At 37.4% G+C, this 26,098-nt stretch overlaps 1 protein-coding gene across 2 annotated transcripts; it reads right to left on the bottom strand.

The window, feature by feature from the left end:
• Positions 1-6,979: 6,979 nt before the first annotated feature.
• sinu (claudin family member sinuous) lies at positions 6,980-25,064 on the bottom strand. 2 transcript variants are annotated; one of them, XM_019040243.2, is made up of 5 exons: positions 24,743-25,064; positions 18,037-18,161; positions 15,622-15,777; positions 13,923-14,078; positions 6,980-12,035 (listed from the first exon to the last, which is right to left on the bottom strand). In XM_019040243.2, the coding sequence occupies exons 2-5, from the start codon at positions 18,152-18,154 to the stop codon at positions 11,797-11,799; spliced, it is 669 nt and encodes a 222-aa protein (XP_018895788.1). In that variant the 5' UTR covers positions 18,155-18,161; positions 24,743-25,064; the 3' UTR covers positions 6,980-11,796. The 2 variants fall into 2 exon arrangements, with proteins under 2 accessions (XP_018895788.1, XP_018895786.1); XM_019040241.2 differs by lacking the exon at positions 24,743-25,064 and adding an exon at positions 19,574-19,802.
• Between the last annotated feature and the right edge of the window lie 1,034 nt (positions 25,065-26,098).

Below are 26,098 nucleotides of genomic sequence, written 5' to 3'. Positions count from 1 at the left end.
AAATTCAGTGAGCACGAAAAAAATCCGGGTCGGTAGATATGAACTGTCACTCTTTTCGGCGGGCGAGCTCGGACCATACCGAGACGCACTATGCTCTGAAACGACCACCTAGCCCTGTAAAATCAATAATCCTGTTTTCACGAAAGAGGCCGAATGCCAGTTGGCTTGACTACAGTTTCGAGGACTGAGTGTCGAGTGTACCCATGAATAAGTAATTTCGAGCGACGGTATCGGCAAGGGTGAACTTCCTCGTTCATCATCGCGGCGGCTGCACGCGCGATTCTCGCGATTCAGACTTCAAGAATAGAAGTTTAGATTAAATTATATTTATTGAACACTGATTAAAGCAAATTACTATGAGGGCTTTGCAAATTTAAAAAGAGAGGGGGTTGTTTTGCATTTAATCTGAGGACGGAAAATAATCAACAGGTGGTCGAGACACCAGAGCCGTTATTTGGGGGAAGGCACGGGGAGAGGTTAATTTGCAGTTTCCCTCACGGAGGAGCGTAACTCCATTTCAATGTTGCCAAATTTCCCTTTGCAAGTTGCATTTTTAGTAGACGAATCTTGCTCATCACAAAGTGAACATTTTACTAATTAATCTTCTGATCTCATGCAAAAATCAGAAAAACTTTGAACGAAAATTGCAAAGGTACATTCTTTTAAAACATTGAATTGTTTTGGTCAATTTTGCAACCCTGGAATGGGGTTACGTTACTCCGTCCGGAAAACGACGAATTGTGTCCCTGCACTGTGAAGCGGAAATTTAATCGCATCAATTTCGGTCAAATTCGCACAAATTTAGGGACTTTAAGGAGAGTTTTTTTCAGTTTGGCCGTGGCCTACCTAACCGTGACCCTACCCTAACCTAACCTAATTCGAGGCTTCTTCAATATTTATCCTCCGTCGCATTGCTGAGGCGCAACGATACGACTATTCGCTTTTTGCGGAATGCGTGAGGTATCACACCACAATTGAAGGCGTTTTCTAAACTGCCAACGTTCCATATCCGGATTCATGTGTCGTATGAATAGGGTGCCTATTAAAACTGGTTGTTTGCTTTCTTTTAATTATTTTATAAGAATTATTCATTTGCAAAATACAATCTTGGCATGAGCACACTTAAACTGTGAGGTCAAAACTGCGATAGCGAAATAGGAAAACCGACAAAGCCAGCGTGGAGGCTTCTTCAATATTAATCTTCCATCGCATTGCTAAGGCGCAATGATACAACTATTCGCACTCGACGGAATGCGTGAGATATCACACCACAATTGAAAGCGTTTTCTAAACCGCCAACTTTCCGAATCAGGATTCTTGTGTCGCATGAATGGGGTGTCTATCAAAACTGTTTGTTTGCTTTCTTTCATTTCTTTAGGCAAATCTCTCCAAACTCGAGTCAGTTGAACAAAAAAAAAAAAGGAATCCAGTTCGATTTAATATTTTACTCGATTTCCACAAGGATGATATTCTGAGTCGAATACTTTTACAGCAATTACCTCGTTTTTTCAACAAGAGTTTGCCTTTACTTATTTTTCCGTGCGTATTATGTGGTGATGTAGCCGATGGTTACCACGCTAAAAGTTATTGAGCTTTTGCCTCTATAGTGGGAGGTTTTGATGCGAGTATTTATCGGCACTCATAAATATGCGAACAATTTAGAGGCTTGGAGGACAAGGCGCATAAGTGCAGTTTTTGCTGTATCACACCACAATTGAAGACACCGCACCAAGAACAGTCTATAACTGGAAACCGCGTTTTGAAAAAAACGTATTTAAAGTTGTGTTTTTGATGTACTGCGCAGACTTTTCTATGCAGGTACCCTGTTTTGGTGTTTTTGGGTGACCTAACCCTTCTATTGAAGGATGCCGGGTAGATTTTGCTATACATTTTGGGTTTATACTCTCATATATTTAATTTAAAAAAGCGGTTTATAGGCCATTATTACGCCCAACAGTCATTTTGGTGGCAATATGAAGTATAAAACATTTTAATCACTTATGATTAACGCGAAATGAAAGAATATCGATTGTGAGTAAAGGAAGGGGTAACTAGCACCATACAGACCCGTTTATAGGTCGTTCTTGCACCCATCGATCTAGAGGCCTGACTTAACTCGGAAAAAAAAGGTTTTTCTACCTCGAGTCGTTACCTATCTATATTCTATCGCTACCACAGCATAGTCCAGGGTACGTAGAATCCGAAAAGCAGATGGGCGTAATAACGACCTATACGCCTATAACCTGTTCTTGGTGCGGTGTCCTCAATTGTAATCTTCCGTCGCATTCCTAAGGCGCAATGATACAACTGTTTGAACCTTCCGGAATGCGTGAGGTATCACGCCGCATTTGAAGGCGTTTTCAAAACAGCCAAGTTCCGATACCCGGATTATCGTTTTGCAAAGTTCTTATTATTATGTTTTATTTCCTACCATTTTTTTGTTTTCAATCCTCCTATAAAAACTACTCATTTGCTGCATACAATTCTCGCTGGAGCGCACTTCAGCTATGCATTCACGACTACTAAAATGTCAAAGGAAATCGACAAGACTAGCGTGTATGAAGGCTATTTCAATTGTAATCTTTCGTCGCATTCCTAAGGCGCAATGATATAACTATTTGAACTCTCCGGAATGCGTGACGTATCACGCCGCATTTGAAGGCGTTTTGAAATAGCCAAGTTCCGATACCCGGATTATCGTTTTGCAATGTTCATATTCTTTTGTTTTGTTCCGTGCCACTTGTTTGTTTTCAATCCTCCTATGAAAACTACTTTTTTGCTGAATACACTTCCGGCTGGAGCGCACTGCAGCTATGCATTCACCACTGCAAAAATGTCAAAGGAAATCGATAAGCCCAGCGTGTATGAAGACCGCGTTTTGAGAAAAACGCATTTAAAGTTTTGTTTTTGATGTACTGCGCAGACTTTTCTATGCAGGTACCCTGTTTTGGTGTTTTTGGGTGACCTAACCCTTCTATTGAAGGATGCCGGGTAGATTTTGCTATACATTTTGGGTTTATACTCTCATATATTTAATTTAAAAAAGCGGTTTATAGGCCATTATTACGCCCAACAGTCATTTTGGTGGCGATTTGAAGTATAAATCATTTTAATCACTTATGATTAACGCGAAATGAAAGAATATCGATAGTGAGTAAAGGAAGGGGTAACTAGCACCTTACAGGCCCGTTTATAGGTCGTTCTTGCAACCATCGATCCAGAGGCCTGACTTAACTCGGAAAAAAAAGGCTTTTCGATCTCGAGCCGTTACCTATCTATATTCTATCGCTACCACATAGTCCAGGGTACGTAGAATCCGAAAAGCAGATGGGCGTAATAACGACCTATACGCCTATAGGCTGTTCTTGGTGCAGTGTCCTCAATTGAAGGCGTTTTCTAAACTGCCAACTTTCCATATCAGGATTCTTGTTTCGCATGAATAGGGTGTCTATTAAAACTGGTTGTTTGTTTACTTTTAATTCTTGTATAAGAATTATCTATTTGCTAAATACAACGCTATCATGAGCACCCTTAAACTGTGAGGTTAAAACTACGATAGCGACAAAGGAAAACCGACAAGTCCAGCGTGGAGGCTTCTTCAATATTAATCTTCCATCGCATTGCTAAGGCGCATCGATACAACTATTCGCACTCTGCGGAATGTGTGAGGTATCACACCACGATTGAAGGCGTTTTCTAAACTGTCAACTTTCCATATCAGGATTCTTGTGTTGTATGAATAGCAGGGCTGGATGTACGGGGTGGCCACATGGACCGCAGCCCATGGCAGCAAATTTAGGGAAAGGCCAATTTTGAATTTTTTTCAAATGTAGGTATGAAAAAAATCGGATTCAGAAAAAAAATTACAAACGAGAAAAGGCGACAAAATCTCTCATTTCCTGAGAGTCAGAGATAGTAATTTCTCATTTGTTCGTCTTTCGGTGATACAAGAGACAGCACCTTTCATTAGTCTAAATGAGAGAGAAATCCAACACGCAATTTGGCCTGAAGCAGCGCGGCGTGGCGCAGAAAGCAATGATGACAAGGATTTGAGATGAACAGGAGAAGCCCTCGGCGCGCCGGTCAGCATGGAACACATATTAGCGCCTACAAGACTCCATGAATACTTCAAACGCCAAACACTGCGGTCGGCGCGGCGGCGGAGGTTAACATTATTAAACCACATTCAAGTTTATTCTTTTATAATTTATTCGTTCATTTTGTATTGACGAAAGGCCTTGTCCACGCAGAGATAGGTTTACGGAACTTACCTTTCGCGCAAAGTTCTGAGAACTTTTGCTAAAGTTGACAGGGCTTTCGCAAAAAATGTGCCCAATACGAGTGAACGCGTCTCATGCACGCCCCTCATCCTCACTTGATGATTACAATTTCGATCTGGCTGAAAAATGCTGCACTGAGAATCATCGCGCGACGAATTGCATATTTTCCAGGCTGCTTTAAAATCACCCGTGGCATGAAGTAAAAAATTCCGGACCTTTATGGTAAATTTCCATTTTTTCCAGTATTTCCGGACCACCCTTGAAAAATCAGCACCATTTCCAGACTTTCCAGACCAGTATGCACCTTGCATTACCTATAGATTGAATCAGAGTTTTAAAGCCAAAGGAGCTTAATCCTAATTCAATGTTTCATTACCGTTTTTTTGTAATAATTGTAATATTTGTTTTTTCATTACACATGGAGAAATTTCTCTGAATTTTTCGATGTAAGATATGCATCCATTCAGGATTAAATAATTAACTTTGAAACATTGCGATGCAATAATGCAATTGCAATAAGCCCCCTAGACTCACAATTTCTCGAGAGAAATCTCCTCTTTTATTTGGTTACCGCGTGTGCAGTCTCGTGCGTCTGTCAACCGAACTAATATTGGAGAGCACCTCTGCCGTTCGAAGGAAGAACGCCGTATGAACCTTCAAGCGTTGCTAAATTTCCTTCGATAAAACGCGAATTTCCTGGCATTTTTCTCAATATTTTTCTTCCAATTTTTAAGATAATTTTGGTCGTAAATTCACCCAGAGATTCTGAAAATTTAAAGGAAAAATATTCAAGACTCTCCTCTAAAATACACATTTTATCGGCGAAAATTTCGCAACGCTCGAATGTTCATACGGCTAGGCGTTTCTCCTTAGCACGGCAGAATCGCACAGTTACTAGTTTAAGTGCGTTGCGTAGCGCTTATTCTCACCAGTTCGCCTTCAATAAGCTGGTGAGCAATGTGAGTAGCTAAGAATCAGTAATGCGACAGTGGAACTCCGCAACCGCGTATCTCGATTTGGACGTTGCTTTTCAATGGCCAAAGTCCGAATCACGTATCTCGCCAAATACAAGCCAAATCTTCTGCTATCGAATACGAAAAATCATGGAGAATTTCAGTTTTATGTTGACCAGCTTCTCGAAAGAAAAATAAAATTTCTACGGAAGTCTGCAACGTCGCAAATAGAGAAATATCGTCTCTCATTTTGCCCAAAAATATGTAGGTATAAAATTGAAGGCATTATGACTGGCCTCTCTCAACTTATATTCGTCTGTAACGATGAACAATGGGACGTGTTTGCTACGGCGACTTGATACAACTATACAACCTCGACGGATGTCCGTAGTGCGTTCAAAAAATTGAAGGCGTTTTGACTCCCTGCTCATACTACCTGCAGTTGATTCGCTCGACAAACGCGTTGGTCGGCGGTGACGGGGACTTGATGCAACTATTTAAGCTTGTTGGATGTCCGTATCGGTCCGACTGAAGTGCGAAACCACGTATCTCCATTGCGGTGTTTCAAAATTTCCGTTCTTAATCTATCTCTTCCATGAGAAACAATCCAAAATCACGAATTTAAATTGTGAACCAAATCTTCTGTTATGGAATACGAAAAATCATGGAGAATTTCAGTTTTATGTTGACCAGCTTCTCGAAAGAAAATTAAAATTTCTACGGAAGTCTGCAACGTCGCAAATAGAGAAATATCGTCTCTCATTTTGCCCAAAAATATGTAGGTATAAAATTGAAGGCATTATGACTGGCCTCTCTCAACTTATATTCGTCTGTAACGATGAACAATGGGACGTGTTTGCTACGGCGACTTGATACAACTATACAACCTCGACGGATGTCCGTAGTGCGTTCAAAAAATTGAAGGCGTTTTGACTCCCTGCTCATACTACCTGCAGTTGATTCGCTCGACAAACGCGTTGGTCGGCGGTGACGGGGACTTGATGCAACTATTTAAGCTTGTTGGATGTCCGTATCGGTCCGACTGAAGTGCGAAACCACGTATCTCCATTGCGGTGTTTCAAAATTGCCGTTCCGATTTTATTTTTTAGAAGAGGAACAAGCCTACTTTATAGCTAGAAATTCACGCAGGATATTCTTCCAACTGAGACTACAAAATAAAGAGAGTTCCAAGAAATTACATCGGCTGGTTTTCCAAAGAAAAGATAATGTATGATAGGACGTCTTCAACGTCAAGATGGAGTCGCGTGGTTTCGCACTTTGGACATCAATATTTAAAATTTCCACACATAAACATCAGGGAAACTGATTAAAGTCGTCACTTTCTCTTCCTACTTTGCTGCTACCTCTAAAGAAATATGACTATTGAAATGTTGTATTTCTGATTAGACTTTAAAACCTGGCAAAGAAACCACCAGTTGAAGGACCTACTTGCATACCTTTTTGACAATGATGCAGAATTTAATTTAATGTTTTCCTACCACCTATTTGAAAAATCCATTTTGATTGAAGATTAATAACCACATTATTTGAATTTGTGTACTCTGCATCAAAACGTTTGATGAAATTTGAAGATCAATTACGAATACAAATGCATGAGCATTTATCCCAAACTAGCAGAGTTCTTAGTAGTAATCTGATCAGACACAAACATATTTTTAAAAAAAGTGGTCGATGCTGAGTGAGGCACAAAAGAAAGAAAATAGGAATTCAACTAACTGACACACATTTAGTACAAATTCTACTTTTTTTATTTTATTTTTGCAATAAATAAAGGCAACAGAATTGCACAACTTAAAATAAAGTATACACAGGTAAAAATGAGATTACTCAGTGCATAAGTAAAAAAATACAAAATACTTACATAATTCAATAAAAATAAATAATACTTTTCACTTGGAAAGATGTTTAAAATGCTAAAAAAAGTATAAGTTTAAGTAAATTAACATTAACTTGAGACTAAGTATGCAATTTGATTGAAGATATGTCTTCCTGCAAGAAGAGGCAGTGTCCAACAGGGACTAAAATAAAAAGACAAAAAAAAAAAATTGTGCCGATTAAAAAAAATAATCAAATTACAGTCGAAAATGATTCGATGGGATCAACGTCAATGAAATATTGGTCTCGCAGGACCTTAAATAAATGTTGATTTCAAATGTTACTTTTAAGAATGTTAAATTAACTAAAAAAAATTAGGAAGATAAAGAAATCTGCCACATCAAAATATTTTTTTCAGAGTCACACAATTGCATGAGATTCATTATTACAAATATAGGCACACTTTTTCTTTTCTTTTACAGAAAAAGGGTAATGAACACAAAATGCATAATGTACAAGATGTTTCAACATTTTTTTAAATCAAAAGAAGTCAAATGAAACATTTAAGTTTGATTTTCCGCACTTAGAAGAGCGATTAGATAGTTGACCAATCAATTTATTGTTCCTGGATTTTAGGATATTTTAAAAAAAAATTTACGCCACATTGTAGTTCATCAGGTATTTGTACATGTACATGACATTTGACCAAGAAACATTGTATACTCGTAATAACTTCAAAAGTATTTCTCAAGTGAAAATAGCAAATCAAATCCATTTACAATATTCAGTAGGGACATGCTTCCTGAGTAGTTTTAAAAGGTATCTCGGACAAACTCTGTGTGCAAATACCTACAGGAATTTTTTAAAAAAAGTCCTAAAATCCAGAAACAGTCCATTGATCAATGAACTATCGAGTCGTTATCCCAATTGCTATTTAACCATCTCAGTCAAAGAATTGCTGTGACCTTCAAAATATCAGACCTCTTCAAGGAGAGAAGACAGCATGTTAAACGCTGAAGAGGTATAAGGTATAATACTATATCATAATTTTTTGCAACTCTTCTAGCTTCGTCATATAATCTTGGCACTTTGATTTTTTTCATTCAAACTAAGGATTCTTCAGTATGCATACTTGCATGCTGTCTACTTGTGAAAGTTGGCCAAGAGATATATGTGAGAATAACTTACTTTGAAAAAAAAGCAAAAAAAATCAAATCATGGAGTTCGAAATAGGTAAGGTTCTTTTGCCACGGATTACAACTTACTTTTAGTTGTGATAAAATAATACATTTCTTTCAGATCAATTGACATCTAAATGTTTAGAATGATACATGCCCTAGTAGTTCTTGGTCACGACACTATACACATAAAGATGTAGTTGGCATTGTTGGTCATCAAAGATACTGTCATTGGGTGATTGAAGAACATTGAAGAAAAAGAATCAACAAAAGTTCATTTGTCTATGAGCAAGGGTACATGGTAACTTGAGAAATCTTTCATAATGGAAAGTTTCTGATGATCCAAACTAATGAATTGGGTTAAATGGGTTTCATACATGAGGGGCCAAGTGGGCAATATGTGGAATTCTTTCCGCAAAGTATCTGGGTTTAATTACTTCTTTATCAAAATCAATATTGATTCTGTTTCAAGGGCTCTTATTACAACTTTTACAGTGTGACGGTTTTTTTTAGTTTGGAAAACCAGAAATTTGCTACTATAACAGTCAAACACGATCTTCATACACTGTAGACAAGATTAACTGATTTAATGATGATAGTAGCTGATTGAAAATTCTTATACCTAAATTAAAACTAGAATATGTACATTTTTTCTTTACATTAGATCGGGGAAGGCCAAATGAAAAGTATATACAGCTAAACTATGGACGGTCAACGGTTTTAATTTCAGAGGTATCATTGGTTATTTTTCTGTGAGTTTTTGAACATTCATCAGATCTTGTCGAATCCGCAACATTATCAAGGCATCTTACGACTGAAGGCGATAATATTCAATGGGTAATCATGATTTATGATAGTATGTTTGTGATACCTGACAATAAGAATTCAAAAATTGTCATTCACCCATTAAGAGAAAAAACGAAGGTCTAGCAGCTCTGAAACTAAAACTAGATTAAAAAGTAAACTTAAAAATAAATAAATACTAGAGTCTTTCAACAAAGTTTGCATACATAAAATTGCTCACAGAGTAAACATAATTTTCATTCAGCAGAAGGGGGAAAAAATAACTTTCTTGCAATTAAAAAAGAGTTCAAACTCTATCATGAAAGAATACCATTATTTCAGGGAAGTGTGAATTATCAAGAAAGCGTGCGTTAAACGATTCAAAATGAAGGCACTGATTGGAAACTCTTTACGGAGTTTCGCAAATGAGAGAAGTGAAACTTATTTCAAGAAAAATCTCTTCTGAAGCAATTGCATAAAAATGTTGAGCAATTATTTTGAGATTCTTTAAGTGAAGGATGTCAGTTTAAAGAACTTATGGAGATGTTCCTTATCAATTTGATGTAAATGAACACTAAACTACAATCATAACAATAAGAATAACAAAATTTAAAATATGTATTGCAAGTATTCGGGACGGATTTGAAATTTTAGATAATCACACTGGTTGATGTAAGATAAAAAGGTAAAAACAATGTATAAAATATATGCGATGATAAAATTCCAAAGAAAACTAAACTTAACTCTGATGGGTAAGTCAGTGTTTGATCTAAAATAAAATATTATGTACAAACATATTTTTACATAAATACAGGAAAACAACAAGGACGGATATTGCAAGGAATGCTTGTAAAATTAGTTCTGGTAGGCTTCATATAAATACAGGAAAATAACGAGGAAGGATACAGTAAGAGATGCTTATACCATTAGTTCTGATAAGCTTTTTTTTAGATCTGTATCAATTTTAGACTCAAAAGAAGTTTGATCTCAGCGACACTAGTCTTCGCTGGTGCTAAAATCTAATTACCAAAATTTAGTGCTTTTTTCCCTCCACTTAATTTAATTAAGAATTAAGATGAAATACGCTTTCGACACAAATACATCAAGATTTAAAAAAAAAAAATGACGGCTGAGCTGAGACATATAATCCATTTAAATGCTTTTTTTTTTAGAATTAAGAGGGAAAAATTCAATTATCGCCAAGGAAGAGGATACAATTTCTGTTGATCATTGACTGACAGTCAATTTTTCCTTCATAATTCTTTGAAAGAATCAGAATTGAAGCACCACAAGACGGTCCTCCATGAAATTTTGTGCAGAACACAGAAAATTTAAAAAAAAATAGATTTGTACCTACTTTGGAAATAAGAAATATTCATGGACAGCAGTACCAGTTGATATGAGCCCCAGAAAACACAAAATTAATGAAAATTAAATTGAACGTTGAAAACAAACATGAGAACATGGGTTGGGGCATGAATTTTGCAAATGGTACAACGTGAGGTCTTGCATAAATTTCTTCTCTGATCAGATTTTTAGTGATTGTAAACTTGTTCAAAAAACATTTGCTCACTCACAGAAATATTTGCATTGTGAGCGCACTGAAATAAGTTTGTTACGCTATTTGAATCATGAAAAACTTGACTTCCGTGGCAAGCAAGGTGTTGAGTTGATGGATGAGGACAAATAATTCCTCACTGATTGGACAATTTTAAAAATGTTATATTAGCCAACCAGAATTCATGTAAAATATGAATCTTTCAAGCATATGCTAGGGTGCTCAAGTCCTGACAAAGTCTAAAAATCGAATATTCAGGGCAGGTTTTTTAATTAAAACTTGATGGTGTCAAACTTTGGGTGTCATTCTAATAGAGGTTGTGCAAAAAAAAAGTTTACAGTACTTATTCAAAATGAGAAACCCGACAATTTGGCTGTAATGTGGCATAGCTAGGTTTTGTCAAAAATACTGACATGGGCACATTAAATAGTTTTAAAGAATAATACAGTGACTAGGTGGAGGAATGTAAAATGATCTAGTGGGAATAACAGATACCTAGCTGCTTTAAAAAAATACAAGCATTAAGTTGCGCTTAAACTTAAAAAAAAAGGCACAGATACATAATGGATTTAAAAATCCATTTAATCAGATCTGTAGAAACCTGTTTCAACAAATTGATTTTTCAGTCAAAAGTAAAGTGGGAATTAGTCATTTACAGCCCACACTTTAGAATCTCAGAAATGTTGAAGAGTACGGATGGCTTAAGTGCAAAATGACGTATCTACATTTGCGACATTGCAGACTTACTGTCATACTTTAATTTTTCTTTTGAAAACTATTCAACGAAATTTTTTGAAAACTTCCTTGTTTTATTTTCTCTATTAACAGAATATTCTACAGAAATTTTAAGCTGCAGTGAGAGCAAGCCAAGTCAAATTTCGAAGGGGCCGACAAAAAATTCAACTTGAGCGGCGATTCGCTTTAGTGAATTCTACTTTTAACTTATGGATGTGTCTAGGGACCAAAATCAAATTTGACATAATCGGCATTTCGTCTTAACTGTAGTTTGACTTAGCGAGCTTTTACTGTATAAAGTTGGCTTATTTCTCTTTGACAAAATAGCTAGGAACAGAGAGTCTGGAACACCGCAATGGAAATATGTGGTTTTGCACTTACGCCATTGATATAAATTATTACACTAGTGCCAAAAGTGAGTCATAAGAGGGTAAAGCTAAAATCAGATCCAGAGAAATTGAAAAATACCTTGACTAAGCTTTAGTTTCAACATTCATTTCAAAATGTGTTTGAGATTCTTTCATATATTTCCTCTTCTTCATCTGGATATTCGTTTCTACAAGAAATAGAGCTCCGGCACCAAGCAAAGCAAATATACTTGCAATAGCGACTCCAAAAGACCAGCCAAAGAAATTATTTTCATGACCAGGCATCCAATTATCTTGATTACCAAACAAAGCAAATGTTATGACTGCTATTGCTGCACAAACACCTGATAACAGAAATAAAACAAAAATATAATTTGGTACGATCGTTGGCACAAATAAATCGGTAAAGCCCCATTGTGAGATTAATTTGACACTTACTGTGAAAAAAAATGTATATTGATTATATCCTGACCTTATGATTACTTACAACTTTCCAGGAGAAAAAGAACCTCCAGTTTATAAGTGCAAATTCTTCAGGTAATTATATCAATCATGCTTGACTAAATTTTAGGTGCTATTTTATATGAAAAACACTCTGCAGGTAAAGGCAAAAAAAAAGTCTTGAAGAGTTCAATTTTACGCCAACTGTGAGAATAACAGTAATAACTGCAAAACAAAAATAATTCCATGACTCTTTTTTTCCCAAAAATCTACCGAAATTCAGGTAAAAGATGAATAATCTCCACTATAAATTCAATGGTGACCTGGAAGATATCAATTTCCTTTTTAAAAATAATGAGCGTATTATTTTGAAATGTTTCTCACTAAAAACTTAGCAGATCAAAATAAAAGTAAGCAGGAGGAGCAAATGCCAAAATTTCCGAAAAATGTCCTGTTCCTTGACGTTTTTCGATTTAGGTTCTTTCCTGGACTTTTCATTCCTGCAGCCTGATTGTTGAAATTTTTTGTTTGTCAGGACAACATGGATGACATAGGTTAAAAGGCAGAGCGTGATTGGTCGGCTTTGTCTTATCGCTATTTTGTCGTGCCTATGTCGGGTTGAACTCACGACAAGCTAATGGCATCCCTTAAGTTTCTGACAGTATGTCGTCCATTCCACCAGACAAAGGCACAATAAAATAGCGATAAGACATAGCCGACCACTCACGTTCCGCCTTTTAACCTATGTCATCTATGCCGTCCTGAGAAACAAAAAATTTCAACAATCAGGCTGCTGGTAACAATGAAATAACTTGCACAGGAGGAAAAAAATTCAATTATACTATTCACCAAATGTATGCTATTAGAAATGTTGTCCTCTACAGGTTGATGGAAAACAGGGCTCATGTATGAGTTTCAAACTGTATGCATTTATCTGCAATCCAGGGCAAAAGTAAGGGCTATGTTATATTATTTGGATTGAGAAAAACAAGCTGACACAGGCTGTTTTGTAAATACAATAAATTTGGTCAGCAAGTCAGTAAAATCAAGAATTATTGCACAGACACCTACACTTTACCTTCAAGATGGCAAGCGAAGTTATGTCTGACCATCTTAGCTCTTGAGAAAACAATAAGTTTTTCTTCTGTCACTTCCATCATGAAGATATAGGGTTTACATGAGCTGGCTGTGAAGATAAGAGAAACTAGTTCAACTCGGCAGAAAACTCATAAAACACAATTATCAGTTTCTCTTACGCCATATTGTTCATTTGTGGACGTCCAGAAAAAAGAAACGGCGATTTCAGAGGATCGTACCTTAGAGAACGATATTACATGTTTTGACTGAAAACTTGGATATGTTGCCAGGTTGTCCATAATTTCTTCATTTTCTGATGCTATGACTTTTTTTGCTTTTCCCTGACTCCAGAATTCCTCCTCAAATCTTGAATCAAAAACTCCACTGAGTATTTTTTTCTTCGGATTACACTAGCTTTTGTTGAACCTTGGACAAAATCTCTTTTTCTAGAGATTAAGGAGATTATTCTCCTTCAAATTAAGGAGGGCACTCTGAAGTTGTCTGTGCTCTCATAAATGCAAAGAACTGAAGTTGCTAAGCCGACGCACTACTCGCAAAATTCCATGACTTTCCAGGTTTCCAAGACAACTGGAAACTCTGGTTGCCAGTAATTGGGGATGGATTCATCTATTTTGCAAGAGAGGAAGAATTAGCACAACCTAATTTTGTCCCCAGCAAAATAATACCGTACTATATTAATGATCTCAACTTACCGGCTCCTGTGGTGACCGCACCAACGACCAACGTGAGCTGAGTGAACCTCTTTTGATCAGGGGAACAGCATAGTACAAACATTAACACCAGGACACCACAGCCAAGCGTTCCTAAAAATGCTAGTGTGTAGAAAAATTGCACTACAACCATGAATGCTGCAAAATAAATAAACAAATACACTGTATTATAGGCTCATTTTAGAGAGGAATATACTAAACAAAGCTATTTTGCATGGTGGATGCAACAAAACAAATATACTGGAGGAATATACTAAACAAAGCTATTTTGCATGGTGGCAGCAACAAAACAAATATTCTCATTTCTTTTGTAAGTTGCAAGTCTTTATAAATATTCAACTAGATTCAGAATGATATGCTTGGTTTTATTTCTGAGCAATTTTACCTATACTTAGGCTACTGCGCTGAGGAAAAACGCTGTATGAGCCTTCAGATGTTGCCAAATTTTTTTTGATAAATCACAAAACTCCGCAGAAATTGTAAATATTTTTCTTCCTCTCTTTAGAGAATTTTGTTAGCAGTTTGATTTAAAGTGTCTAAATATTTCGAGGAAAAGCATTCATAACTTTTTTCAGTAATTAAACATTTTATCAGAGGAAATTAGGGCACTGTTGAAGGTCCTAAGGCGATTTTTCTTGGCATGACAGAAAACCACTCAGTCGGCTGTGTCTCTAAGGCATGACATATTCAGATCCTTAGAATTTAGTGTTGTGAGTATTCTGTGCCGGAGCCTCCTTTGTTTTCAGCAAATATCCAGGAAATCGCTATGAAAAATCGACTATTTTTTCATCAATAAGCAGTAAGCACTGATATCTATGATTTCATAATTTTTTGTAATTATAAATAAGATAACAGCATACTAAGGACGGGTCATTTGCGCTGGTTACAGAACCATGTTTTGATGCTCAATTTCTGTAGATTAGCTGAAAATAAGAAGATCTGTCCAAACCGCAACTTCCTACATTCAATATTAACCCTTGAAAAGTCGAGTTTTTGACGTCATCAACCGCGGCAGTGACACCCTTGGTTTCTTCCTCTTTTGTTCGGTCAGTGATATAGAGGGTGCAACGCGAAACTTCAGCGACATTAAACGTAAACAAACTGAGGTGAACTGACTGATTGTCGAATCTCTTTGCGGCGAGTGCATTATCTCATGATAAGGAGATCTTAAATTACGAATCTGTCTGTTTCTTGAGTTTCTTTGCGTTTAATGTCATTGCACCCTCTGCATCACTGATCGAATAAAGGTGGAAGAAACCAAGGATGTCACTGCCGCGGTGGATGACTTCAAAAACCTGACTTTTCAAAGGGCGATATCTTGGATAATATCGAACATAGAAATTTGCAGTTAGGACAAATTTTATTATTTTTCGCTAATCTACAAGGATCAAGCATTAAAACACAATTCTGTGACCAGTGCAACTGGCTCATTGTATGATAACATCAAAGGTTGTGGAGTAGGCAATTTTTAAGCCTGTCTAAACTGAGTGGAGGTTGCTGTCTAAGATGCCTGTGGGATCATTACTTTTCCATAGTTGGTGAATTGTAATGACTTGTTAGGACAGATACATAACCAAAGAAACAGAGGCCAAGATGACAGGTGACATCTTGAAATTATGATTACCTGACTGTCTATCTACTTTGTAAGATCATTAAATAGTTTGTGAACTGCTTTGAATACCTGGTACAAGATAGCCTCGGATTCGGTCATATCCAGTTGTGAAAGGGTCAAAAATCCATCTACAGCCAACGTAAAATCTTCTTTTGTACTCATCTCGTGGATCAGGGAGTGAACGGAAACAATGTGTCCATAAACCTAATCTATCGACCTTTGCTCCTGAAAAAAGAAAAAACAGGTAAGTAAATGATAGAGTGAGACCTATCTTTCCCCTTTTTTTGGGTTGTGTCGGAGCCCGACAAGTGGTATTCTAAATGAGTTTGCTCATACTGCGATCCTCAATGTTGGAATCCTCCACCAGATTCAGAGTGGCAAAAATTTAAATAAAGATCAAATATAACTGATGGAATATAGGACTATTTTGGATTTAAATACATCATTTTAATCCAAATTGAGAAGGACTTTTTCGAACTAGAAGTTTGTCTACTTCTTGGCTGCCCAACAGAGGATAAGGTTCAATTCGTTCTGTTATAAATCAGTCATGACCCCAGTATTGAGTCAGTAATATTTTCTCAACTTCATTCAGCCTGTTAGACCTTTGAAAATATTATAAAAAATTGGCACATAAGATTCTGCGAGTAAATGGCACAGATTTAAAATGTTGATGCTACTTCATTTATATCAAACTTATTTTGCTATTATAAAAACAAGTTAACCTGTTTGCAGTACTTAGCTAAAAGAATGTGATAAAAAGTTCCTTAAAGACTAAACATTGGATATTTAGTACGAAAACTGGCATTCCATCACGAGCTTTGAATAGAACCAAGCATCAAGGACTGTTTGAAGATCAAAGTAGGCCGATTATATTTTCAAACACTCCTGACCAGTTAAAATTAACAATGCAACTCAATTAATGCATCATTATCCAAACGTAGCTTATCTACAAAAGCAGCTCATGAAAACTATTTCGGTACTTCCATGGTTGATACTCAAGTAAAATACTCGTGAGAAGCTCTTTTGACTGAAGCAGAAAACGTCCTTAAAAATCGGTCCACAAAGAAAACACAATTTCAAAAAATAACCAGTATTGAAACAATTATCAAAGGGCTTATTTCAAAAAACACAATCTACCTCACCCTTTAACCACTGATGCTTCAAACTAGCCGGTCAATCATCAAGAGTAATTACATATCCTACATTCCAAAGTCCAAAACAATGTACCTCAGTTAGCAATATTGCAGACTTTCTGTCTTACGTTAATTTTTTTTTTTTTTTTTTTTTTGAAAACTAGTTAAAGTGATTTCTTGGAAACTTCCTTGCTTTGTTTTCTCTGTTGGTAGAATATCCTGTATAAAATTCAAGCTAAAAAAATGCCTTGTTTCTCTTCGAAAAATGAAATAAGATGGGGAATTTTGAAACATTGCAATTAAGATACGTGGTTTTGCACTTTGGCCATGGATATTATGAACTCAAGAGAGAATGAAAAAGAAAACACACACACACAAATATATACAACCCATGGATAAAAATAAAAGAAAAATAAAATAAACGTATCCCAACGGACAAAAATTCCACCAGCCAAGTCTAAAGCACACTCAAATTTAACTCATCACTCGTAAAATTTAATACCATGGGGTGGTTCCGTGTAAATGAAATGGCACACCAGTTGAAAATGACTTGGATGACCATTATGAAAACCTTTGAGAATGTAAAAAGAATAAGTTAAAGTAAAAAATGCTGTAAATAGAGTCATAATTGAGGGCAAACATTGAGAGGTACGAAAGGTGATTACAATTATGTTGCTGTATTTTATAACAGGTATGTATGGTAGAAAATCTGACACTTGTCATTAATAGAACCAGTTGCTTTAGGTCAGAGAATTGAGAGACTTCTGTTGCACTTTAAAGGTTCCCAAAGTAATTTACAAAGAAATCTTGGTCAACAATCTAGAATTTGAGACCAATGAGGGGAATCTGAAGAGTTCCAACGGAGCTTCATAGAGACCCCCTGTTTCAGCAGCAGAATTTTTAGCAGCTGTCAGAAGTCATGGCTTCATCATGAATAGTTATGGAAAAAAATCATCAAACGGTACACTGGATTTGACTTCCATTTCAACCTGATAGTTAACAATTGAATGGCCGATAAATAATTAAATGACATCCTTCTATCTCAGAAGCTAAATTTTTAGTGGCTGTGACAATTTGGTGATACTTGGAAGAAAATAATTACTTCTTGGGCTATTTATACTAATATAGTGGGTAATTAGCTGCTATGACTTTAGGAAGTTACAGTAAATGAATTACAGAAAACCATACTTCATCACTAAATACTCTTTGTAGATTTTTCTCATTATTATTATGATGATGTGCAAGCACTACAAGAATGTGACATCATTTTAAGTTTCTCATACTAACTGTCATCAAAAAGCAACTGAGCTTGTGGCTGCATGGATTCATGAAAAAACGAAATCGCTCTCACCTAGAATGCGGTAGTCGCTAACCAGCCAACTAGCACTGAAGAACGCCAGAACCACAAATACAAAGGCAAGTACAAAAATTCCAACGGCAACATTTCCTGCTAAGCTTCGACTCTTCATTTTGGATCTGTAAACATTCCAAGGAGAAACATAACATAAGAAGATTATGAGAGATAAGAGATTGTTTTCCAGCAACTTTTGAGATGAAAACTGTCAGTTTGACTGCCTTTCCCAAGGTTTTGGTTTTGCTCGAGACTCTGACAACGTTTCGAAGCTATGAAATGAAAGTCAGCTTGTACTCATATTGGCTGTACCTCTCAAGCTGGCTTCATGTAATGGTCTTAAGCTAAAGATTCCTTCTTGTAAAATCAGTTTAAAACGGTTGATTATAGATAATAATGAAGACTGTAAGGGCAAATGGTCCAAAATGAAAGCTAAACTAAGTAAATAGTGAAAAGATCAATATACTTGATGAACTACCTTACTTAAGACCAATTTTAAAATACCTGCTGTCACAATTGAATTTTTCGTTTGTCTTACAATTTGTTCTACTTACGTATTAAAGATACAGCGCTATAGAGAATCAGTAGTTCAAGATCAATAATGAGCATCATTTCCATTGTAAACCTGCCTTGATAAACACCCACAAGTTCTCCCTACTATCAATTACAGACAAAATCAAAGAACACCTAGAAGTGTTGTCAGCTAAGTTGATCATTGTTTACTTTCTGCTTGCAAGCGCCAACGATGAATTTAGGCCTCTGCACAAAGCAGCGTTCGCTACTATCCACCTTGAAAACATTCATCCCATGATCGTATCATTAAAAAAATTACTTATCAGTTATGATTCGCGACTTTTAAGTGATTGTGATTTCTAAGTGACTGAAAATGAAAGTTTTACAAGGTTTGAAAGTATTAAAAAACTAATCTAAGCTTGTATTCTTGCTTCTGCAAGAGTCGGATGCTTTTGTGTGGATAGTAGTGATGCAAAAACGCTTGCAAACCAAAGTTAACAATAGTCAACTTATCTGGCGACACCTCTATTTGCTAGCACATTGTGAGACAAGACTAAAATGTATTCTTTTGTACACCATCATTCATTGATGATGCCATCAGGAATCATGCATTTGTCTATTCAGTGGTGCAAATTCTACATGAAACTTCTGAAATGAGTATGCACTTGAGTATGATCTTCAAAAGTTGACAATGCCCATGTAGTTCAATCCTTTCTTCCCAACCTCAACATAGCCCAGATTAAATAAAAGATGAGAGGGACAAATTTTGAGTAGTAAAGGTTAACTTTTAAATGCAAATGGAAGAGTCGTCAACATGTAAACCACCTGCTTGCTTGGTCGCAAACAGTTCGGAGTATTGGTTGTCTAGACAATCAATAATCATGAAATTTAAGGGTGAAAAAATTTGCTATATCAATCGACGCAACACAAAATATCAAAGACATCAAGGGCCTCTTCAAGAATTCAGTAAAATAATCAAAACTCGGGCGCTTTATGAATAAAATGATGCTGGAAATTTTCTAACCTGTCAACAGTTTGATAAGCTATATTGACGATGTCAAAATTGAGCAGCCTTGAGAAAATTAGAACACACGAGAATGCGAGAAACAATGGACACTTTCACTTTAAGTGTAGATAACGCGTGACACGGCTTAAGTAATTATCATAATAATTTACGTATTATCTGAAGGAAACACTTCCCAACCGTCTCGTAAAAAAACAACAAGAAAACATAACCAACGGACATGGACACACGCCCTTGCGCAGCCAGAAGAATAGGAAATCGACTTCTGCGCATACCAGCGTCATTAGCGTCACACCCTCGAAAACTCTTACGTCATTACACTCCTTCTACGTCATCACTGCTCCCGTTCCGTGTTGTTAGTGCTCCTGTTCAACGAGAGGTCAACCCCTTCAATAATCATTCAGTAATTCTGTGCCGCTGCAAGCTGCAAGCCGATGACGTCTGTACATATGCATGTTGCCATACCTCCTCATGGAAACGCATTCCACCCGTTAAATTTAGAGCTGAAGGCAGGATTACAAAACGGGGGGGGGGGGGGGGGGGGGTGGTTCATAGGGGGCAATCATCCCTCAAAGAGGCAGCGTAAAATTAATTTCGTTATAGTAGAAAATATCTAAAAATTCCTCTTCCAATAATGGGGGGGGGGGGTGCATGATCATGTATTACGTCCCACCTTACACGTTTTTTTAAATTCCTAGTTCACCCCCATTTTACCTCCCGACTGTGGGCAAAATGACAATCGAAGAGAAAAGAATAGTGGGGGGGGGGGGGGGGGGGACTTCAACGTTTAAGTACCGAGAATCACATGTAAAAAAAAGTCTCTTGAACCCAGAATCGGAATCTTATAATTTGGCAAGGAAAAATACTCTTGATTCAATCGTATTTTTGCTTGAATCAAAGTGAAATCTGCTTAATTAAGAGGCTTAGGCTCTCGACTCATAGCAGCAATCCGGTTGAATCAAGAAGATTTTTTCTCATCAAATTTTTTAAGAGTGTGGACTCTGGATCCCCCGAGAGACTTTTTTTCTGTGACACTGATGACATAATGTAAGAATATCAAATGTCTCTATTGTGTGCTGGAAAATTCGAGTTTCCCGTCTAAAACGACGGGCAAGGCAATTTTCCTGCCAAGAATTTCGCCACTACGAATTTTTATAATACTTCTTCCGTACTCGTTTTTTGTCCTATTACAGTTCGTCCTATGAGTGTCATGTCCTACTAGTTCATTTTCTATGGGTATTTGTCCCAACTTCAATTGAGGGGCTTTGAGGACAAGGCGCATAAGTGCAGTTATTGCTATTCAGAGAGAAACTTGTTTAAAGTTTCAAAATAATATGAAGCCTTGTAGCGGAAAGGAAGTTTGAACTCACATTTTGATGCTTGAAAACTGGATTTTACCAGTGAATTTCTCACATAATTTATTTCAAACCCGGATTTGGTTGAAATTACTAATATCTTAATTTCTCCTAAAACTGCACTTACGTGCCTTGAGCATCTTAAAAATATGGGTTAAAATAGATGGAATGTCTCCTAAAAACCAATGTAAGTGTGGAAAGTTAGGTCACAAATTCTGCCTTCTACCCTACTCATGGTAAAGTATCAGTTACAATGGGGTAGTTGCATGACTTTTATTAATTCAAATTCTAAAAGTTTGAGGACGGCTGAGTAAAATACCCGCACGGAAGAAGCCAGTGGGACATCTCACTCGTAAGAATTACGGTAGCGGGATAAAAAAACAAGTCGGGAAAATGTATTAGGAAAACTTGTAGTAGGGAATAAAATTTTAGGACAACAACATCCAAAACCACTCCCCGATACCGGAGTAACTAAGGAAGTTAGGTACAAGTTGGTTTCTGAACCGACCAACTTAAAAAAAATAGCATTTTGAAATGGGCTCAATTTTTCAAATTAATTTTTTGAACGGCACTTGGGCAGAATAAGGCGTAGCGGGACTTCTCATGTGATACAACTATTCGTACTCTATGGACGCGCGTGTTGCATACATGAAAAAATTGAAGGCGCTCCGGTCCATTCAGTAGCGTACACAGTAGAGTGTGCGGCGCCGGTACGAATACTGTTCCAAAATGAAATTATTTGATAAAAACTAAGGCAAGAAAACCGAAAATAATATTTTCGCAACATTTTCACTTATTAGGATACCGCCACACAGCATTGTGTCCTGTGAGCACTGCTTTATGGTCTAGAGTGGCCGGAGCGCCTTCAATTTTAAGAACGCAACATGGATGTCCAGAGAGCACGAATAGTCGTCAAGGCGTTATTACCGATATCAGGCGAGAAACGAGGCGAGGAAGCGGTAGAAAAATCGGGAAAAATGCCTGGCGTCATATTAATTGGCCTCTAATTGAGGCACTGGATACGAAAAAGCACTTCTCGATTGCAGCTTCAGAATCTCTGTTACTTATTAATCCCCTGGAGAAGAATTTAATGGGTGATTTTGCCAGAATTCTTTCCACAGGAAATCGTAGAATCATAAGGAATATTCAGTGAAATTTTTGGCGAAATGGATGTATTCACTTTCCTTACAATGAATGACATATTAGAGGAGACTCTGAAACACAGCAACCAAGAAGTGCCATTTTCGCATCCAGTGCCTCAATTAGTTATAATGTATGATGAGTCCTATGCAGTGCCATTAATCCACATGATTTACACCATTGCCGAGGAATATTACGTAACGCTCCTCAGTTCAGAGTCAAATTCACGGTTCGCTGAACAATTTCCCTGGAAAATTTCCCAGGAAATTGTTTGAATCATTCTCTGTCCGCAGACTAACTACTCTAAAGCTGATTGTGAGTGTATTAAGAAAGTGAATACATTATACATGAATAAAATGTTGCATGCTAGTCGGATGCATTTAATCATTGCATGGTGACGCGTCTAGTAACTTGACAGGTTGATTGTGAAACGTTCATCACTAAATATATGAATATTTTAGACAGCCTATTCGAGTTCAAAGAAAATATCCTCTCCATCATATGAGTCACAATCGTGTTTGTTTCATTTCGTAGTCTCTTTCTAAAGTCTAGGCGGCGTGAGTGATGCGTTGTGAGGCAGTTTGATTGGATTCGTGTGTTATATTTAAGGGAACCAAAACAGCTCCTCACAGGATTAAAAAATTAACGCATGAGAATTTCACAAAATGAAGACTTTCGGCTTTTATAATAATGGAAGAAATAATATGGATTTTAGGCCTTGTGGTAATTTGACGCGTGGCGTTAGGTCAAAGAAAAAAGGAGAGCTTAAATTTGAGAACAAAAATTTCTAGTTCTCGGAGCCAAATACCTTTAACGAGGCCTTTGCCACCCGCAACCCAGAAATTTGCAATTATTCTCTCTCAGAGGTCGAGAGGATAGTTGATCATATTATTAACTTGACTCCAAAAGAGCTTGTCAGTAAAGTGCATCTATTTTAGAAACCATGGAATTTCCTTCAAATCTTTCTCGAATGAAACCTCATGATGAGACAATTATTTAGTGAAAGTTTCAGCTTGAGTTGACGGCTCGCTTTGGCAATACAGCGTTGCATATTGTGCATTTTTATTATTGAAAGGACTACTATTTTGAAGTTATTTGGTTTAAAAAACAACTTTGATTTGACTTGATCGATCTTTTTTCTATTTTTGGGGGAAAGAACTTATGTCACTTAGGTACTCGTTGTTGACATTACGATCCAGCAATCAGTCATTCTACGGAGTTGAAAAGTTCATACAAAGTATCCCAGACCGCCCGGGCCAGATTATGCTGCCAAAGCAAGTTTGCCGCAGCGGAAAAACGGTTTATGAAGATCCAGAATTTGCCAAATTTCTTTTGATAAAAAAGTATTTTTTAGGAAAGTTAGGAATCGGTATGTTTCCTTGAAATTTTCAGAATCATTAGATGAATTTGCGTATGCAGAAACAACTTTTAAAAAATTATAAAATAAGAGCTTACAAGCCTCCTGGAAAATTCGTATTTAATCGGAGGATATTTGGCAACGTTGGAGTGTTCATGTGGCGTTTTCCCTTAACGCGTCAGTACTGAATCGAGCATAGGACAATGATATCGGAAATAACGCTTTGATGCAACTATTCGCGCTCTATGGACATCCGGGTTGCGTTCTAAAAATTGAAGGCGCTCCGGCCACTCTGAACTCTGAAGCAAAGTTCACAGCGACACAATGCGGTGTGGCAGTCTCCTGATGTGTGAATTTGTTGCGAAAATATAATTTTCTGTTCTCTTGCCTTAGTTTTTGTCAGAATTGTTCATCTTGCCACAATATTCGCACCGGAGCGGCACAAGCTACTGCATCCGCTGTTTCTTGAACTAGAGTGACTAAAGCGCCTTTTATTTTTTAATATGCAACACGCGCATCCATACGGTGCGAATAATTGTATCAAAACGTTATTATCGACATGACTGAAATGCGTTGCTTATGTTGAGATATTAGCACAAGAGGCCGCGTCCCGGGCTACTTTATGTTCCTCACCCTTTTTCCCATGTTTAATGTCTGTTAAAATAAGAGTCCTCAGTAGAGATCAGATCCTCTTATAAAAAACCTTTCTTGCACCTTTTCTAAGAACCTTGGAATGCTATCGACCTCGATCCGTGTAGAAAAATGAAGTATTATAATGAGAAAAGCTTCTGCCAACACTTTTAGTTTGAGTTCAAATTGGTTTTAATGATAGGTACAGCATTCCAATCTAAAATATATTTTCGTGACCATTATGAGTTGTTACTAAAATGGATTGCATTCTTTTCAAAAGGGAACCAACAACATTCCAATGTCGCTATGATTGTGCAACTTGTTTTACCTTCTAAATATAAACTGATAATTTCAGCAAGTTTCATCTTTATACTCAATAAACTATAAATTCAAGACAAAAATTACCTTCGCAATGAATGTAAGTTGCTCAGTCCTAGCAACATTGGAATGCTCCTGGTCCCTGTTTGCAAAATGTAATTCAAATGTTTGTGCTAAAAATGTAAAACTAGCATAGTTGTATCGCGCACACCAGTTTTTGCCGAGCATTAAAATACATAGTGGAGGCTTTTTTCCATACCAGGTCTCCTTTTTCCCGTACCTCAACTAATTACTTGATTTCCTGAAAAAGACCAATTTTAAGGGAGACTGTTTCACATCACACGAACAGAGCAATATTCAGGTACTTACGCCGTTAATCCTCTCAGTTGTGATACAAAAATCAAAGAGCGATCAACCAGATAAACTCGGCTCGCTCAGAAACACTTGCACATAATCCTCAGACGGAACCATGTCGTCCTCAACAAGGATAAACCCCGCACAAAACGATACTCGGTATCGTGTACACTTGACCCTGATTTTCACGATTCAGATACGGGGCAAATCCCTGGAATTACGCGCTACAAGTGGGTATTAAGATCGGGTTGTTATGACACCGAGCGGCTTAATCGTTCGAGGGATGGAACAGAGCTATGTGAAAAGCGACGCACTGGTCTCGAGCCGGGAGAATCGCACACTGCACGCCGCGACGAGACAACTCGAGCCATGCGAGCGCACTATCCTACGGAAAACAACAGTAAGTACATTCGAGCGCGGGCCGCGGGGCCCGTAAGGATGCGTGGCGATTGTGGTCCGGGTCGGATTGGCGCTTACTGCCGGTCGCCGCGCTGACGTAGCCGCGGCTGAAGGTGAAACTTATTAATCGTGGGAAACGGCGCTTTATTAAAATGCGTTGAACAATAACGAGAGAGTCGTCCGTTTCGCAAGGTGCGGTGGCTCCTTGCGGTTACCCGCGCCCGCCCTGATTCCCATGGAAATGGAGTAACGCTCCCTGAAAATTAAGTTCTCCGGACGAGGTGACCCGCGCCGCCGCACAATGGATCGAGTCAATAGGAGAGGTCGGACATAATTTGGAAACTTTAAAAGCTTATAACTCCGTTTATACAAAATTTTAAGGACCTGAAAGTGGTTTCTTTGGTTTCCTCGTGAAATTTCCTTCTTGAATCACCCCTTGAAATTGAAAATGTGACGAGATAAATATCAAAATTTGCAGTTTTAGTCAAAAATTTCATGTCCGACCCCTCTGATTGACTCGGTCCACTGTGCGCCGCCGAGGAGACGATGATCCGGTGATCCGGTCGGTCGTGGGTGAAGGGTAAAGACCCGTGGAGAAAAGAGGGAAGGTTATGTGCTGGTTACTCGCTCGAACCATCAATTTCCGATCGAATGGTGACTGGTGCGCACCATCTACCATCAAATTTCTGCGGCCCGCAAAAATTTGATGGTAGATGATAGAGCTGTGGGGCTCGTCCTTCATCTGATTTCCACACAACCATGCTTATTTGGATTACATTTTGCAAGAAGGAACCACTAGCATTGCAATGAGGCTAAGATTGTGCAACTTCATCTTTTGCAATAAAATTGCGGAAATCGTGAAAAACTATGAAATTTACATGGTAATTTTTGTCTTAAATTTACAGTTTTTAGCGAGTAAAATAGAAACTATTAATGGATAATCGGGTTTTTCCTCCAAGACAAAAGAAGTTG

Source organism: Bemisia tabaci, chromosome 7, assembly GCF_918797505.1.
Source record: "Bemisia tabaci chromosome 7, PGI_BMITA_v3".
In the NCBI taxonomy this organism is placed as follows: domain Eukaryota; kingdom Metazoa; phylum Arthropoda; class Insecta; order Hemiptera; family Aleyrodidae; genus Bemisia; species Bemisia tabaci.
The sequence above is the reverse complement of the archived record's forward strand: the minus strand, read 5'-3'. Positions and strand labels throughout refer to the sequence as shown.